At 38.1% G+C, this 16743-nt stretch overlaps 1 protein-coding gene across 1 annotated transcript in view; it reads right to left on the bottom strand.

Annotated features, from left to right (window-relative positions):
• ankrd13c (ankyrin repeat domain 13C) overlaps positions 1 to 16743 on the bottom strand; it is a 51647-nt gene that overhangs the window by 18356 nt on the left and 16548 nt on the right. The window contains exons 4-7 of the mRNA XM_023295198.3: positions 7850 to 7935; positions 5533 to 5578; positions 2682 to 2748; positions 554 to 698 (exon numbers count right to left, since the gene is read on the bottom strand). Coding sequence (XP_023150966.2) covers positions 554 to 698; positions 2682 to 2748; positions 5533 to 5578; positions 7850 to 7935 — 344 coding nt within the window. The remainder of the gene's footprint in view (positions 1 to 553; positions 699 to 2681; positions 2749 to 5532; positions 5579 to 7849; positions 7936 to 16743) is intronic.

Here is a 16743-nt window from a genome sequence, read left to right as displayed (position 1 = left end):
AAATTTCTGGACATTTGGGGCAAACTGTGACTCGTTTTAGACAAATCTTGAGTCATTTTGGACAGTTCTGAATTATTTTCAACAAATTTTAAGTTATTTTGCATAGCTTTTTGTTAGTTTGGACCATTTTTGACTCATTTTGGGCTAATTTTGAGTAATATGGACAAATTTCAAGACATTTTTGTCAAACTCTGACTCATTTTAGACAAAGTTTGAGCCATTTTGGACAGGTTACTGTCAGTGTGGACCATTTTTGGTTCATTTTGGGTTAATTTTTGTTGATTTATGACTTATTTTGGCCAAATTAGGTTATTGAGCCAAAATAAGATAGAATGTCATGTGTCTATCTGCTGGGCAGGTGAAGTTCTGAGGCTCAGAAATGATGGAAAAAGTCCATTAAAAAGTGATAAATCTGGACCCACCTCTATAGGCTTCAAGGACCTGGAACTCTGGAAATATTCCCAGTCTGAAGGTAGAACTCTGATCATTGATAAAGTCAGTGTACGTCAGGTTCTGTCAGATTAGTTTGATTCTACTTTCATTTCTCTCAGACCTCGTGGTGTATCCGCTGGTAGACTTTCTGCTCGTTGTCCAGAACTACGAAGGACTCGGAGGGGACGGCGTTGCCATTGAAGATGAAGCTGAGGTCGCCTCGCTGACACTTCATGTCTGTGAAGTCTATGAGGGTCGTATCCAGTCTGCAGATACACAAAGAGACACAAAAACAGAGTTCAGAGTCAGAAATGTGCAGGAGAAGGTTTAGTTTTGGATCCAGTTAACACAGCGTCAGGAGGAAACAGTTTTTATGCTAATCGCTGTTTGTTGAGCGGTGGTTTTATCCTGGAAGGGATGACAGGACCGACGCTGAAGCTGAATGTAAATGAAGTCATTGTGACAGTTTCCCTCTCTGTCTGTAAACTCCGGGATAATAGGAGGACATTCTGAATACCAGATGAGAAGCTGGGAGCAGTTTCACAGAATAATGACGAGCTGCATATCAAGGCCAGCTCACACACACACCGTTCAGTCTGCAGATAGATTCCACTGATAGCAAACCAAACGTAGGAGCTCCTGACTGTGAGCTTTCTGCATGTTCATGTATGTTAGAAGCACAGGAACACAGATTATAGCTGCAGATTTAATGTTTTGTATGATTTTAAATCGAACCACAGATCAGTTCACAGAAAATTTCAGCTTCATCTGATTTCACCCTCTAGTTAACAAAACTCAGTCAGTGATGGAACACTTAGCATGTTGTAGGCTAATGTTAGCATTAGCTACTACTATAGGAGGGTCCTTAGAGTTAGCATGTTAGCATTCAGAGAATGTTCACAGAATTATTTTTCATCAAAGCTAACGTTAGCCACATTACTAATACTACTACTACTCCTGTCAAAGCTACAGCATGCTACCACTAAGGATCCTCCTAGAGTTGTGCCTAATGATGTTAGCCAAATAAGCTTACAACATTCTAACTCTAAGGATCTTCATATAGTTGTAGCTAATGCTAACATTAGCTTACAACATGCTAGCTGTAAGGATCTTGCTGTAGTTGTAGCTAACGCTAATATTAACCTACAGCATGTTAACTCTAAGGATCCTCCTATAGTTGTAGCTAATGCTAACATTAGCCTACAACATGCTAATGCTAAGATCCTCCTATAGTAGTAGCTAATGCTAACACTAGCCTACAACATGCTAACACTAAGGATTCTCCTATAGTTGTAGCTAATGCTAACATTAGCCTACAAAATGCTAACTCTAAGGATCCTCCTAGAGTTGCAGCTAATGCTAACATTAGCCTACAAAATGTTAACTCTAAGGATCCTCCTATAGTTGTAGCTAATGCTAACATTAGCCTACAACATGCTAACTCTAAGGATCCCCCTGTAGTTGTAGTTAATGCTAACATTAGCCTACAAAATGCTAACTCTAAGGATCCTCCTGTAGTTGTAGCTAATGCTAACATTAGCCTACAACATGCTAGCTCTAAGGATTCTCCTGTAGTTGTAGCTAATGCTAACATTAACCTACAGCATGTTAACTCTAAGGATCATCCGATAGTTGCAACTAATGCTAACATTAGCCTACAACATGCTAACTCTAAGGATCATCCTATAGTTGTAGCCAATACAAATTTTAGCTACATTAGCCTACAACATGCTAACTCTAAGGATCATTCTATAGTTGTAGCCAATGCCAATGTTAGCTACACTAGCCTCCAACATGTTAACTCTAAGGATCCTCCTATAGTTGTAGCTAATGCTAACATTAGCCTACAACATGCTATCTCTAAGGATCCTCTTATAGTTGTGGGGACCATCGGTAATCTGGGTGCTCATCAGTGCATGAAGACTCTTAAAGCAGCTGGTGGACTGAGAGGCTCATTCTGATTGGTTCACATGGGGGCAGTGAGGGGGCGGGACTGCAAAGAGCTGGAACGTTATGGGTTCATCAGTAGGACTGAATAAAGTTCTACCTGGTTTGTAAACCTGGGAAGCTAAATATTTGCGGAGGAGGGTTTGTATTTTAAAGACACAAAAACACAATAAAACTTGATTTCCACCATAAAGGACCTTTAGAACAAACTTTACAACACTGCTCCTACCAAGTAGCTCTCTACAGCAGTAAAAGTGGAACATGTTCTTTCTTCAGCAGTAATAGTGGGACATGTGACTTGCCTGATGTTGATGCCTTGTTTGTAGATCTTACAGGCGTCTGAAGGCAGGATTCTGGAGAGCAAAGGCACTGGAACATGAAAAGATTCAGTAAGAACACGGAAAACATTGGCTAAATTTAGAAAACCCACTCAGAATGTAACGACACCATCCATGAGTTCCATATGGAAGCAAGAACATGAAGCTGTGCAGCTAAATATTTAATAAGAGCTCAGCAGGTTGAGGAACCGAAGGCTACAGACTCCCACTGAGAACTATTTTAGACTCTTCAGTGATGGAACAGTGTGAGGATTCTTACAGTTAGCATGTTGTAGGCTAATGTTAGCATTTGCTACGAGTATAGGAGGATCCTTGGAGTTAGCATGTTGTAGACTAATGTAGGTAACATGAGCATTGGCTACAACTATAGGAAGATCCTTAGAATTAGCATCTTGTAGGCTAATGTAGCTAACACTGGCATTGGCTACAACTATAGGAGGATCCTTAGAGTTAGCATGTTGTAGGCTAATGTAGCAAACCATTAGCATTGGCTACAACTAAAGGGGATCCTTAGAGTTAGAGTGTTGTAGGCTAATGTAGCTAACATTAGCACTAACTACAACTACAGGAGGATCCTTAGAATTAGCATGTTGTAGGCTAATTTAGCTAAAATTTGTAATGGCTACAAACATAGGAGGATCCTAAGAGTTAGCATGGTGTAGGCTAATGTTAGCATTGGCTACGAGTATAGGAAGATCTTTAGAGTTAGCATTTTGTAGGCTAATGTAGTTAACATTAGCATTGGCTACAGTTATAGAAGGATCCATAGAGTTAGCATGTTGTAGACTAATGTAGCTAACATTAGCATTGGCTGCAACTATAAGAAGATCCTTAGAGCGAGCATGTTATAAGCTACTGTAGCTAACAGTAGCATTGGCTACAACTATAGGAGGATTCTTAGAATTAGCATGTTGTATGCTAATGCTAGCAGTAGCTACAACTATAGGAGGAGCCTTAGAGTTAGCATTTTGTATGCTAATGCTAGCAGTAGCTACAACTATAGAAGGATCCTTAGAGTTAGCATGTTGTTAGCACTGTTCCATCACTAAAATAACTGAGAACATTCAGAGCTCCACATTTAGTCCAAACCGGCCTGAAGCCAGAATCCCTGTGAGGCTGTTCTGCCTCTTCACAGATCTTTAGCTTCCAGCCTACAGACTGGAGTTTTTGGACGACTGTCACCTTTACTTTACACCACCTCTGTGTACGAATGCAGTGTTACATAACCGGTTTGTTACTATCGTGCTGCATTACATAATCTTTGTCAATAATTCACAAAGAACAGAAGTCTGTCCGGCTGTCGGTCCGAGGTCGAAGCAAATGCTGATCCAGCGGTTTCAGGGACACGTTCTGTCTGCTGCCACGTTATTTTCCAGCCGCATGACGTCTGACGAAGAGCGTTGTGAAATTCTACCAGACGAACCTGCAGATATTGCTGTAGTGATCGTAAACGTTCATGTGCCGCCTCGTGGTTCCTGTAAAAACCCAGCTAGCTGCTGAATCTGTCAGTTTCCTTTAAGTTGGCATTTCAGACTCAGCTGTATCTAACTGCAGACACTTAGTTTCTACTGGGGAAGCAAATCTTGAATAATTTCCTCAACCAGGGATCCAAATTGTGATGATTTCTGAGTGTTAAAACATCTGATTCGTACCAGTGTATAATCATTTCTGCTGGTGTTAGGAGCTGCTGTATGAGCGGTAGTGGTGGAAAGTTGGCCTTCACCCTTCATTCGTTTGTAGCAGACTCTTTAAAAATGTTATGAGGAGAGAAAAGTCAGACTCCTGATGGTAAAGAGATGAAGATTGCACCAACTAATCCACATTACTACATTCAAATAATCATAAACTAAACTAGAAAAGCCCTCAGAGAGCGCAGTCCTCCTCCAAGGCTGCTCATTCCCCCATATGGCAGAAATGCAGCATTTTTTATTTGTTACTGATGATCAGAAATCACCATAGAATGTGTCCATTTAATATAGATGGACCCACAAACATAATGACCTGAGCACAGGCGTGTGTTCTGCATGTGTATGATATGTACGGATACCAGATCACATGACCTAAATATGAAGCGGGCAGCGGGAATTGACGGGACTCAGAAATACCCCCACAATTTAATCAGTTGTTCCTTGTATCATTTCTGACGGATAAGTCCTGATAAGTTCTCAGCGGTGCATTTGTAGTAGGATCACAATCATGTGATCATCAGCAGGCAGCTGACGTAGTGTTCACTTGTTGTCATGGTTACAGTGATGCCATGCCACTATCTCACAATGATACAGAAATCTTTAACAAATCCGTGGATCCAGACTATAAGCTGCATCACTTCCAAAATCTAATTACTTGGTCCTTGTGTCATTTCTGACCTTCCCTGGAAATTTCATCCAAATCCGTTAGTCTGTTTTAGAGTAATGCTGCTAACAGACAGACAGACAGACGGACGGACGTTGATTGTCACATAATTCCGCCGTGTTCCTTGGCGGAGTACTAAGGATCCGTGGACAGTTTTCCAAACACTGACAGGACTTATCTAAACATGTGACACATGAGTGATTCATCAACTTATTGAGCTGCTATCCTGGATAAGTTCCACTGGTTTTTACTACACTAGCTCTGGCTGGAGGTCATTAAGTAGAACAGAAGTCTTTGTCATGGTGCCCGTTGCTAGCCAGGAAGAGGCTCCACCTGGTGGAACAACCAGGTACTACAGCTGATCGATAACAGATTTACTGACATGGACGGCAGTTAATCCCCTAAGCAGTAACACCTCTACTTTCAGAGGATAATCTTTGACAAACGTGGACGTTTAACTCACCCCAACTCTGGAAATCCCAGTGAAGCTCCAAGTAAAAGTCTCCGAGCTGTGAAAGAAGAAAAAGAAAACTCAGTAAGACATGGAGTAGAATGCCTAACTAGTCGTTATTAAAATAATATATTAGTCTAAAAAAAAGACTCTTCAGTGATGGAACAGTGAGGGGATCCTTAGAGTTAGCATGTGGTAGGCTAATGTAGCTAAAATTAGTATTGGCTACTGCTATAGGAAGATCCTTAGAGGTAGCGTACTGCAGGCAAATGTTAACATTAGCTACAACTATAGGAGGATCCCTAGCGTTAGCATGTGGTAGGCTAATAGTAGCATTAGCTACAATTATAGGAGGATCCTTAGAGTTAACATGTTGTAGGTTCATGTTAGCATTAGCTACAACTCCAGGAGGATCCCTCGAGTTAGCATGTGCTAGGCTAATGTAGCTAACAGTATTGGCTACTACTCTAGGAGGGTCCTTAGAGTTAGCGTGCTGCAGGCTAATGTTAGCATTAGCTACTACTATAGGAAGATCCTTAGAGTTAGCATGCTGCAGGCTAATGTTAGCATTAGCTACAACTATAAGAGGATCCCTAGATTTAGCATGCTGTAGGCTAATGCTAGCATTAGCTACTACTACAGGAGGATCCCTAGAGTTAGCATGTTTTCGGCTAATGTTATAATATAGGATTATTTTATTTTAACCTGTTTTATTTTATCTCTGTGTCAGTCAGTAATAAATCACACCTGTCTGACTAAACTCTAGTTTAGGGTCTAATGATCTGGAGTAGCTGGATGAACTGAAACCATTATCTGAGGTCTGAATTCGTCATCGTTGCGGACGTCAGGCTAACGGAGGATCATCTCCTCCCTGAGCTTCATAATCTCTGAGAAAAATCATCTGTGCCTCATCGTCCAGGAAGGACTGAGTCAGTAAACCTCCGGCCTCAGGTGCAGCTCCAGACAATAAGACGCATGGGAGGGAAAGGAAGGAGCAGCAGCTTCTCTAAAGTGGATTAAAGCTCCTCTGGTCTCCACATCTGCCTCCTTCCTCTGAAACCTCCAGATGATGTCGCCTACAGTTCAGTCTCCATCTCTTCATGTTTAGCAACAACCACACAGAATCTGTCTGCAGGTTGAGGATCCAGACTCTCTAGCTTCATGTTTACAGATTCCTCCTCTCAACTGATAATCACAGCGTTCCTGCTGGCTCTGCTCTGTTCTAATGACAGTAATTTACACACTAGACTGAGGTCTGGGAGGGATTTAGCAGATCTAAATCCACATGTCGCTTTACTGCATGCAGCAGAGAGGAGGGGATTAAACAGAGAGAACATCTGTGATGTCCTCATGGACAGTAGAGGGAAGGAACAGGAAAAATAACACCGATCTGAAGACCACAAATCAACACTCCTTACTGGTGCTGGATCTACTCTCTGAAGTTCGTCAACTATAGGAGGATCCTTAGAGTTAGCATGCTGTAGGCTAATGTTAGCATTAGCTACAACTATAGGAGGATCCTTAGAGTTAGCATGCTGTAGGCTAATGTTAGCATTAGCTACAACTATAGGAGGATCCTTAGAGTTAGCATGCTGTAGACTAATGTAGCTAACATTAGCATTGGCTACAACTATAGGAGGATCATTAGAGTTAGCATGTTGTAGGCTAATGTTAGAATTAGCTACTACTATAGGAGGATCCTTAGAGTTAGCAAGCTGTAGGCTAATGTTAGCATTAAGTACAACTATAGGATGATCCTTAGAGTTAGCATGCTGTAAGCTAATGTTAGCATTAGCTACAACTATGGGAGACTCCTTAGATAGAATGCTGTAGGATAATATTGCCATTAGCTACTAGTATAGGAGGATCCTTAGAGTTAGCATGCTGTAGGCTAATGTTAGCATTAGCTACAATTATAGGAGGCTCTTTAGAGTTAGCATGTTGTAGACTAACGTCGCTAACATGAGCATTGGCTACAACTATAGGATGATCCTTAGAGTTAGCATGTTGTAGGCTAATGTTAGCATTAGCTATTACAATAGGAGGATTCTTAGAGTTAGCATGTTGTAGGCTAATGTTAGCATTAGCTACTATTATAGGAGGATCCTTAGAGTTAGCATGTTGTTAGTACTGAAGGGTCTAAAATAATTCTGTGAACAAGAATGTTCGCAGAATTATTTTAGAGATGGAACAGTGAGAGAATCCTTAGTGTTATCATGTTGTAGGCTAATGTAGCTAACATTAGCATTAGCTACTTTTGTTGCTATCTCTGGATAAAAATATCGGCTAAATGAAACTGTAGAATCGTAGCTGAGCGAAAACCAGGAACCTCTTTGAGGGCTTTCAGCAGTTTGGGCCTCTTGTCCTCGACACTTTCTCTGGATTGTTGTTTCAGCTTCCTCAGCAGCGCCGTGACTGAAGGGAGACAGAAAAATAAAGACACCCAAGACCAAAAGAGTCTTTATTAACACCTGGTAGGGCTGGGCGATATGGCCTAAAAAAAAAAATCTCAGATTTTTTCACAAAAAATCCCGATTCACGATTTATCCAATTTTTTTTTAACCCTCTACCTAATCTCTGCACGGCGGAGTCCAGTCTACTTTATGCAAATGAGCTGCGGCCCTCTCTTGGTAAACACACCCGATCGCAGCTGGAAATGCGTCACATGTGGCATGCTGGTCCGGTTGCGGTGCGTTTCCAGCTGTGATCCAGTGTGTTTACCTGGACAGGGCTGCAGTTCATTTGCATAGAGTAGACTGACTTCTACTTTATGCAAATTGGATGCGGCGTGCGGAGATTCCACGCATCGTGAAACTGTCCTCAAACTTCTAAATTAGGCGTCGGTGACCTAAAACGAGGACAGATTCAGCTGCTGTACAGATTATTTCTTGCCTCAGATGCTTTCAGAAATACTTTTCACTGACGTGTTTTTGAAATAAAAGGGAAAGTTTGCGGCCGAGCCGCTGTGTTTATCCGACTTGTCTGCTGGACTGTCCAGCTGAAAGCTCGGTCATGTGACCACGTAGCGGACTGCTGTTGCTCAGCGCTGTCACGTGACAATGTTGTGGTCCGCTAGTGACCGCCCGCCGTCCGTGCAATTCACATATGCGGTGCGTTGCTGTGCGGGAAAATAGCATCTAGTGGACATGCGCCTTTAGATCGGCACCGCTCGCCGCCATGTTGTTTGTGTATCAAGCGGGAGGAGGGGGAGGGGGGCGCAATCTGAACTACGGGAGCCCAGCGGGAAGGCGTTGGTGGTGGATGTTGATGAGAAAATCGATTTTCATTAAAACAAATCGACATTAAGTGCAAAGTCGAATTAATCGATAAAATTGATTTATCGCCCAGCCCTAGCACCTGGAGAAAAAACACACAGCAGGGTAGCATCTGTTAGCTTCTGTTAACATCTGTTAACTTCTCTCCTGCTCTCTGTGCTCATTAAACTACATTTTAATGTAGCTGAACTACAATAAAACTGCTCTCCTTTCCAGATGTTTCTGTTGACAGCAGAACGAGGATGAAACAGACAAACTCATCCAGACCACATGCTAACATGCTAATCAGCAGTAGCTTCGAGCTAAAATTAAATGTGAAGTGTTCCCAAGGCATTTCTGTGTCTGGAAATAAAAGCTTTTATATGGATTTTGAGCTTTACTCACTTTTTAAACACACCGCTTTTATTCTGATGCTTTTTACGCTTCATAGTCTCAGTTATATGAAAGAACAAGACAAGGATAATGTGTTTATAACATATTAAGATATTATATTATTCATTAAATGAACATGTTCAGATCAACAGGAAGTAGAGCAGCTCTGCAGGATGGAAATCTAACTGTTTATGCAAATCCTGCTGACAAACATCGTGGCTGGAGGCAACGAACTGCAGCTTCAGTAACAATTTTTTACTTCCTGAGATCCTCCCTTCATCAGCCAATCAGAGCTCAGCACCTGCAGGGATCTGAACGTTCAGGAGGTTCAAAGGAGACCAGATATGAAGCTTCCTGCTAACGAGCTGAGAGACTTCATGTCACCAACTCTGGCTTGTTTAGAGAAACAGATCCACAGTAAAACACCAGGAGTCTGTTTATCAGGGAGCTGACAGGAAGTCAGAAAAAACATAAGAAATAAACAGGACCGAGAGCAGCAGAGCAATTTAAATGTGTGGTTTTAGTCATGAAACAGTTGAGTTTTAATCTGTGTAACGAGTTTGGAGGATCAAAATCAAGGGTGTCAAACATGCGGCCCGTGGGCCAAAACCGGTCCTCCAGAGGGTCCAATCCGTAAAAGCAAAATACTAGATTGTTCTTTAGTCGTTTTGTGTCTCATTTTTGTAATATTTGTCTGGTTTTTGTTGTCTTTTTGTGTTTTTTTTGTCTGACTTTTGTCATTTGTCTCATGTTTTTGTCGCTTTGTTTCTCGCTTCGTTTTGCATTTTTTTCTCGGTTATTTATAGGTTATTATGCTGCGATTTTACTGGTCTGGTCCACTTGAGATCAAGTTGGGCTGAATGTGGAACCTGGACTAAAATGAGTTTGACACCTCAGATCTAAATCTATAGTGGACCAGAGTTATTTCTAAGTTTTATTAATTAATTATGTTTCAGAAGCATTTCTTAAACACTATAAACAACATAGATTTTGTATTTTTCTGTGGCACAACCTCTTGTTCTCCTGGAGTCGAACGCTGATTTTATATAAAAACGATTATTTGAAAAATTTTATTCAATTTAATACCAATTATTCTCATAAACGACAAACCAGTTTGAATCATTTTTAAATAAAAACTGTCTAACATCTGTGATTTCAGCCTCTAAAATGTGAATATTTTCTGGTTTCTGACAATAAACTGAAGATCTTTGGACTAAACAAGACATTTGAGGAAACTCTGATGCTCATTTTTCATCATTTAAAGACATTTTAGACCAAAGAGCTGATGGATTCATTCAGAAAATAATCACCAATAAAAATAGTTGTGGTTCAGGTGTGATCAGAGCATAAATTCAAGAATAAATACTCATAAATCTGCATTTTTCAGGACTAAAACTAACAATTGCCTTCATTAGCGATTAACCTGCAGATTTTTTCTTTGATTTCTTTAATTTTTTGTCTCATAAAATCACACAACGGTAAAATTTCCCATCACAAAGTCAAAGCTGACGTCTTTATAAAGACTTCTGAAACTCTGTGAATCATCTCGAGCTAATAATGAACTATTTGTCAACTATAACTTTCATCATCACCTGTTCTGATTATCAATAAACCAGTTTGTGAGATTTTTAATGAAAACTGTCAAAATTCTGTGAAAAATGTAAAGAAAAAAAGGAAGAAAATATTAATAAATCTGGATATTAATGCACTAAAATCTCAAAAGCTTTGATATTAATGCAACAAACTATCATAAATCTAGATATTAACGCACAAAATCATCTAAAATCTGGATAATAATGCATCAGAACTTCCAAAACCTGGATATTAATGCACCAAAACATCATACATCTAGATATTACTGCACCAAAATGTTAAAAACCTGAATAATAATGTACCAAAATGTCTAAACCTGGATATAAATGCACCAAAACAACAAAAATCTGAAAATTAACACATCAACAAGTCAAAAACCTGGATCTGAACGCACCAAAATGTTTAAAATCTAGATAACAACCCATCAAAATGTCAGAAACCTCGATATTATTGCACCAAAACTTGGATATTAATGCATCAAAACATCCAAAATCTGGACATTAATGCACTAAAATCTCAAATATTTCAATAGTAACACACGAAAATGTGAAAAACTTGCCAAAATAGTCATAGATCTGCATTTTTCAGGACTAAAACTAGCAATTATTTTTATTAGCAATTCATTTGAAGATTTATTCTTTGATTTCTTTTATTTTTTATCTCATAAAATCACAGAACGGTAACATTTCAAATTACAAAGTTAAAGCTGATGTTTTTATAAAGACTTTTTTTGAAACTCTTAGAGCTAATAATCAATTATTCGTCAACTGTAACACTAATAACCGACTGTTCTGATAATCGATTAATCAGTTTGATTGATTTTTTAACGAAAACAACGTCTTCAGTGTGAATGTTTTCTGGTTTCTGACAGTAAACTGAAGATATTTGGACTAAACCAGGCATTTGAGGAAACTCTGATGCACATTTTTCACCATTTTTTTCATAAAAACAGCCTAAACTCTGTGATTGCAGCCTAGAACATCATGGGTGGTGTGTTTGAGCTCTAATCAATTTGGACAGGTTCTGGTCGAGGCTCAGCAGGACCAGGAGGAACACAGCGATCCGGCCACTTTGCTGCATTAATTAGTGATCTGGGCAGTTTCTCTAATGACGGCAGACAGTCGGACGGTTCTATATGCTGCTATGGTGTTGGAGGACGGCTGGAAGATCTCCAGCAGTCTGAGAACAATGAACAGCCACTCAGGTACAGTTTGGATCATGGAGAGGCTGGCAGCTGAAAACACGACAATCTGAGCGTCAACTGAAGGTTTAAACCGGCTGAGGGTTAGGGTTTATTCTGCAGCCAAACGGTTAACTGAAGGTAACTCAGCAGCACCAGGAGCTTCTAGTGTCTGATTAGTGATTACAAGCTGAAAAGACCTGGAAAACCTGGATATTACTGCATCAAAACTTTAAAAACCTGGACATTAATGGACTAAAACCTTAAAAACTTTGATATTCATGCACCAAAATGTCAAAATCCTTAATATTAACCTATCAAAACATCATAAATCTAGATATTAATGTACCAAAATGTCAAAACTCTGAATATTAATGCACCAACAAGTCAAAAACCTGGATCTGAATGCACCGAAAAATTAAAAATATAAATAACAACCCATCAAAATGTCAAAACCTTGACAACACTGCACCAAAACTTGGATATTAATGCATCAAAATGCCAAAAACCTGATTATTAATGCACCAAAACATCATAAATCTACATATTAACACACCAAAATGTCTAAAGTCAGATATTAATGCAATAAAACAACAAAAACTAGAATATTAATTCATCAAAACATCAATAACCTCGGTATTAATGTATCAAAACAACAAAAAATATGAATATTAATGCACCAAAATGTCTAAAATCTGGATATTAACACAACAAAACATTAAAAACCTGAATAACAATGAACCAAAATGTAAAAAATCCAGACACTAACGCACCAAAATGTCAAAAACCAGGACATTAATCCACCAAAATGTGAGATATCTGAATATTAGCGCATCGAAACATTAAAAGCCTGAATAATAATGAACCAAAAATGTCAAAACTCTCGATATAAATGCATTAAAACAACAAAAACTGGATATTAATGCATTAAAATATCAAAAATCTGAATATTAATGCATTAAAATGTCAAAAAACTGGATATTAATGCATTAAAATGTCAAAAAATTGGATATTAATATACTAAAATCTTTTCTGCTGGGTGTCTTTGTCAGATCTACACAGATAAGACTCCAAACCAACTTATTTTAATATTTTCTATCATCTGTGCAGATGTATTTCCCTATGAACTCCCTCTAATCACTCCAGGACACTTCATTCTCTCCAGTTATTCACGTCATCTGCTGAAAATCTCATTAACTTCTCCAATAAATGGCTCAAAAACAACATTTTCCAACACCAGGTTATTTCCCAAATATCACACAGCTCTCATTTATGATCTCCCAAGCAAGCCTGTGGTTGGTTCTAATTAGGAAATAAGAAAATTAAATGAAGAAAAATAAAATCAGAGGCTTATTTCAGGAATGCTGACGGTTTAAGTCTAGAATTAACCCAACAAAATGTTAAATATTTCAGTCATCTGAGGGATCTGAGGTCATAACGAGACAAAACATCCAGAAAAAAGATATACTTCAATCTGTTGAGCTTCATTATTTCTTTAAATTGTGAATATCATGAGAAACAATGACAGAAATTGTCTAAAATCTAGATATTAACACACCAAAATGTCAGAAATCTGAATAGTAATACACCAAAATGTTAAAAACCTGAATAATAACACACCAAAATGTCATATTTTTGGATATTAATGCACCAAAATGTCAAAAACCTGGATATTAATTCACTAAAACAACAAAAATCGGAATATTAATACATCAACAATGCTTAAAATCTAGGTAATAACCCACTAAAATGTCAAAAACCTCGATGTTACTGCACCAAAACTTGGATATTAACGCATCAAAATCCTGGATATTAATGCACTGAAATCTCAACTATTTCGATACTAATGCACCAAAATGTCAAAAACATGGATATTAATGCGCCGAAACTTGGATATTATTGGATCTGAGGTCACATTTTAATTGCACCCTGGGGACAAATAAAGTTTTCTGAATCTGAATAACGAGACAAAACATCCAGAAAAAAGGATATTTTTGAATCTGATGAGCTTCATTCTTTGTAAAATATTCAAAATTATTCTTTAAAATTGTGAATATGGTGAGAAACAATGACAGAAATTGTCTAAAATCTAGATATTAATACACTAAAATGTCAGAAATCTGGATTTTAACACACCAAAATGTAAAAAATCAACAAAAAATTAAAAAATTAATGCACAAAAATCGAAACATTAATGCACCAACAAGTCATAAATCTGGATCTGAACGCACCAAAATATTAAAAATCTGGATAACAACCCATCAAAATGTCAGAAATTTCGATATTGTTGCACCAAAACTTGGATATTAACGAATCAAAACATCAAAAACCTGGATATTAATGCACTAAAACAACAAAAATCTAAATATTAATGCACCAGCAAGTCAAAAACCAGGATATTAATGTACCAAAACTTGGATATTAACCCACCAAAAGGTCAAAAACTAACACCAGCGGCTCCTCGTTAACATCAGATCATCGTATCCTTTAAACGAGCTCCTGCAGCTGTACCAACAGAAATAACGCTTTCTGAATAAACACGTGAGCAGATCTATTTCTGGGCCTCAGTTTGCACAAAGAGACAAAACAGGTGACAGATTCACCAATTTATCAGGAAATTAGACTCAAACACTGGATAAAAACACCACAGAAACAGCACAGAGTTAGTTTATTATTCACTCACTTTAATGGTTTGCTGAGAAAAATCCATCTGTTCCTACTGACCTGGTAACTACAAACCTTTAGTTGGTAACCCAGATAAAAATGCACAAAAATGTAAAAAAAAACCAAAACAAAACTGGATATTAATGCGTCAAAACATCACAAGCTTGGATATTTATGCACTAAAATGCAAACAAAAGGATAACAACACACAAAAGGTTCAAAAACCAAATAACCAACACCCCACAATGTCAAAAAACCTGGACGTTAAGCACAAAAATGTGAAAAACATGGATATTATGGTGCCAAAACGTCCAAAAACCTGGATATTAACGTGCTAAAATGTTTAAAATCTAGATGATAACCCACCAAAATGTCAAAAGTTTGGATATTATTGCACCAAAATGTCTAAAAACCTGCATATTAACACATCAAAACACCAAAAATCTGGATATTAATGTATCAAAACATTAAAAACCTGAATAAAAAAGTACCAAAATGTCAAAATCCAGATATTAATGCACTAAAACAACAAAAATCTGAACATTAATGCACCAACAAGTCAAAAACCTGGATCCAAACACACCAAAATGTTTAAAATCTAGACAATAACCCATCAAAATGTCAAAAACCTTGATATTATTGCACCAAACTTGGATATTAACGCATCAAAACATCAAAAACCTGGATATTAATGCGCTAAAATCTCAAAACTTTGATACTAATGCACCAAAATGTAAAGAACCTGAACATTAATCTAATAAAATATCATAAATCGAGATATTAACACACCAAAACATCTAAACTCTGGATAATAATGCATCAGAACTTCCAAAACCTGGGTACATATTGAGTCATTCTGGAAAAGTTTCCAGGAATTTTGGACAATTTTTGTGTCTTTTGGGTGAATTATGGGACACTTTGACTCATTTTGGAGCGACGAAAACAACCAAATGAACAGAAACCAGATTCAGTGTTCAGACTGAGACACCTGGATGGATTTAAACTGATCTGGTGTCAGTTTTTCTCAGAACTCAGATGTGTTTCTCCTCCTAAATGTCATGGTTCTATCTGCTGGACTGAATAAGTTCTGAGGCTCAGAAATGATGGAAAAAGTCCATTAAAAGTGATAAATCTGGAAACACTTCTATGGACTTCAAGGACCTGGAACTCTGGAAATATTCCCAGGATGAAGGTAGAACTCTGATCATTGATAAAGTTACTGGAGAGGAAGAACCAGATGTTCTGAGGAGGTTCTGGAGGGAACTTTAGTCTTATTGGGTTGATTTTTTTATGCTGAATTTGAGTTTTTGTTGCAATTTCACATGTTTTTGTGGTGATTTTGGGTATTTTTCCTGATATGTTTGAACCTTTCAGGCTAGTTTTGGCTCTTTTTGGGGTGATATTGGGAGTTTTTGTGGTTATTTTGTGCGTGTCTTGTGGAAATTTGAGTTTTTGTTGCAATATCACTTGTTTTGTTGCAGTTTTGGTCCTTTTCGTGGTAAATTTGGTACTTTTTGTGGTGATTTTGATACTTTTTGTTGGCATATTTGAGCGTTTCAGGATAGTTTTGGCTCTGTTTGGGGTGATTTTCAAGTTTCTGTGCCAAATTTGAGGTTTTGCCACATTTTCACCTGTTTTGTGCTAGTTTTGGTCCTTTTTGCGGTGATTTTGGGTGTTTTCCTGCCATATTTGAACCTTTCAGGCTAGTTTTGGCTCTTTTTGGGGTGATTTTGTGTCTTTTTGTGGTTATTTTGGCCATTTATGTGATTATTTTACATGTTTTTGGAGCCAAATTTGAGTTTTTGTTACAATTTCACCTGTTCTGTGTTAGTTTTTGTCCTTTTTGTGGTGATTTTCCATGTTTTTTGTGGCATATTTGAATGTTTCAGGATAATTTTGATTGTTTTGGGGTGATTTTGTTTCTTTTTGTGGTAATTTTGGCCATTTATGTGATTATTTTGCATGTTTTTTGTGGCAAATTTGAGTTTTTGTCACCATTTCACCTGTTTTGTGGTAGTTTTGGTCCCGTTTGTGGTAATTTTGGTCTGGCACATTTGAACCAGATGGTTCTGAGGAGGTTTGGAGGGAACGTTTCTTATATTTCTATTGACTAAAAACAGGTCTTTGCCCTAAACTTGA

The sequence above is a fragment of the Amphiprion ocellaris genome, chromosome 2, assembly GCF_022539595.1.
Source record: "Amphiprion ocellaris isolate individual 3 ecotype Okinawa chromosome 2, ASM2253959v1, whole genome shotgun sequence".
NCBI classification, from domain to species: Eukaryota; Metazoa; Chordata; class Actinopteri; family Pomacentridae; genus Amphiprion; species Amphiprion ocellaris.
The sequence above is the reverse complement of the archived record's forward strand: the minus strand, read 5'-3'. Positions and strand labels throughout refer to the sequence as shown.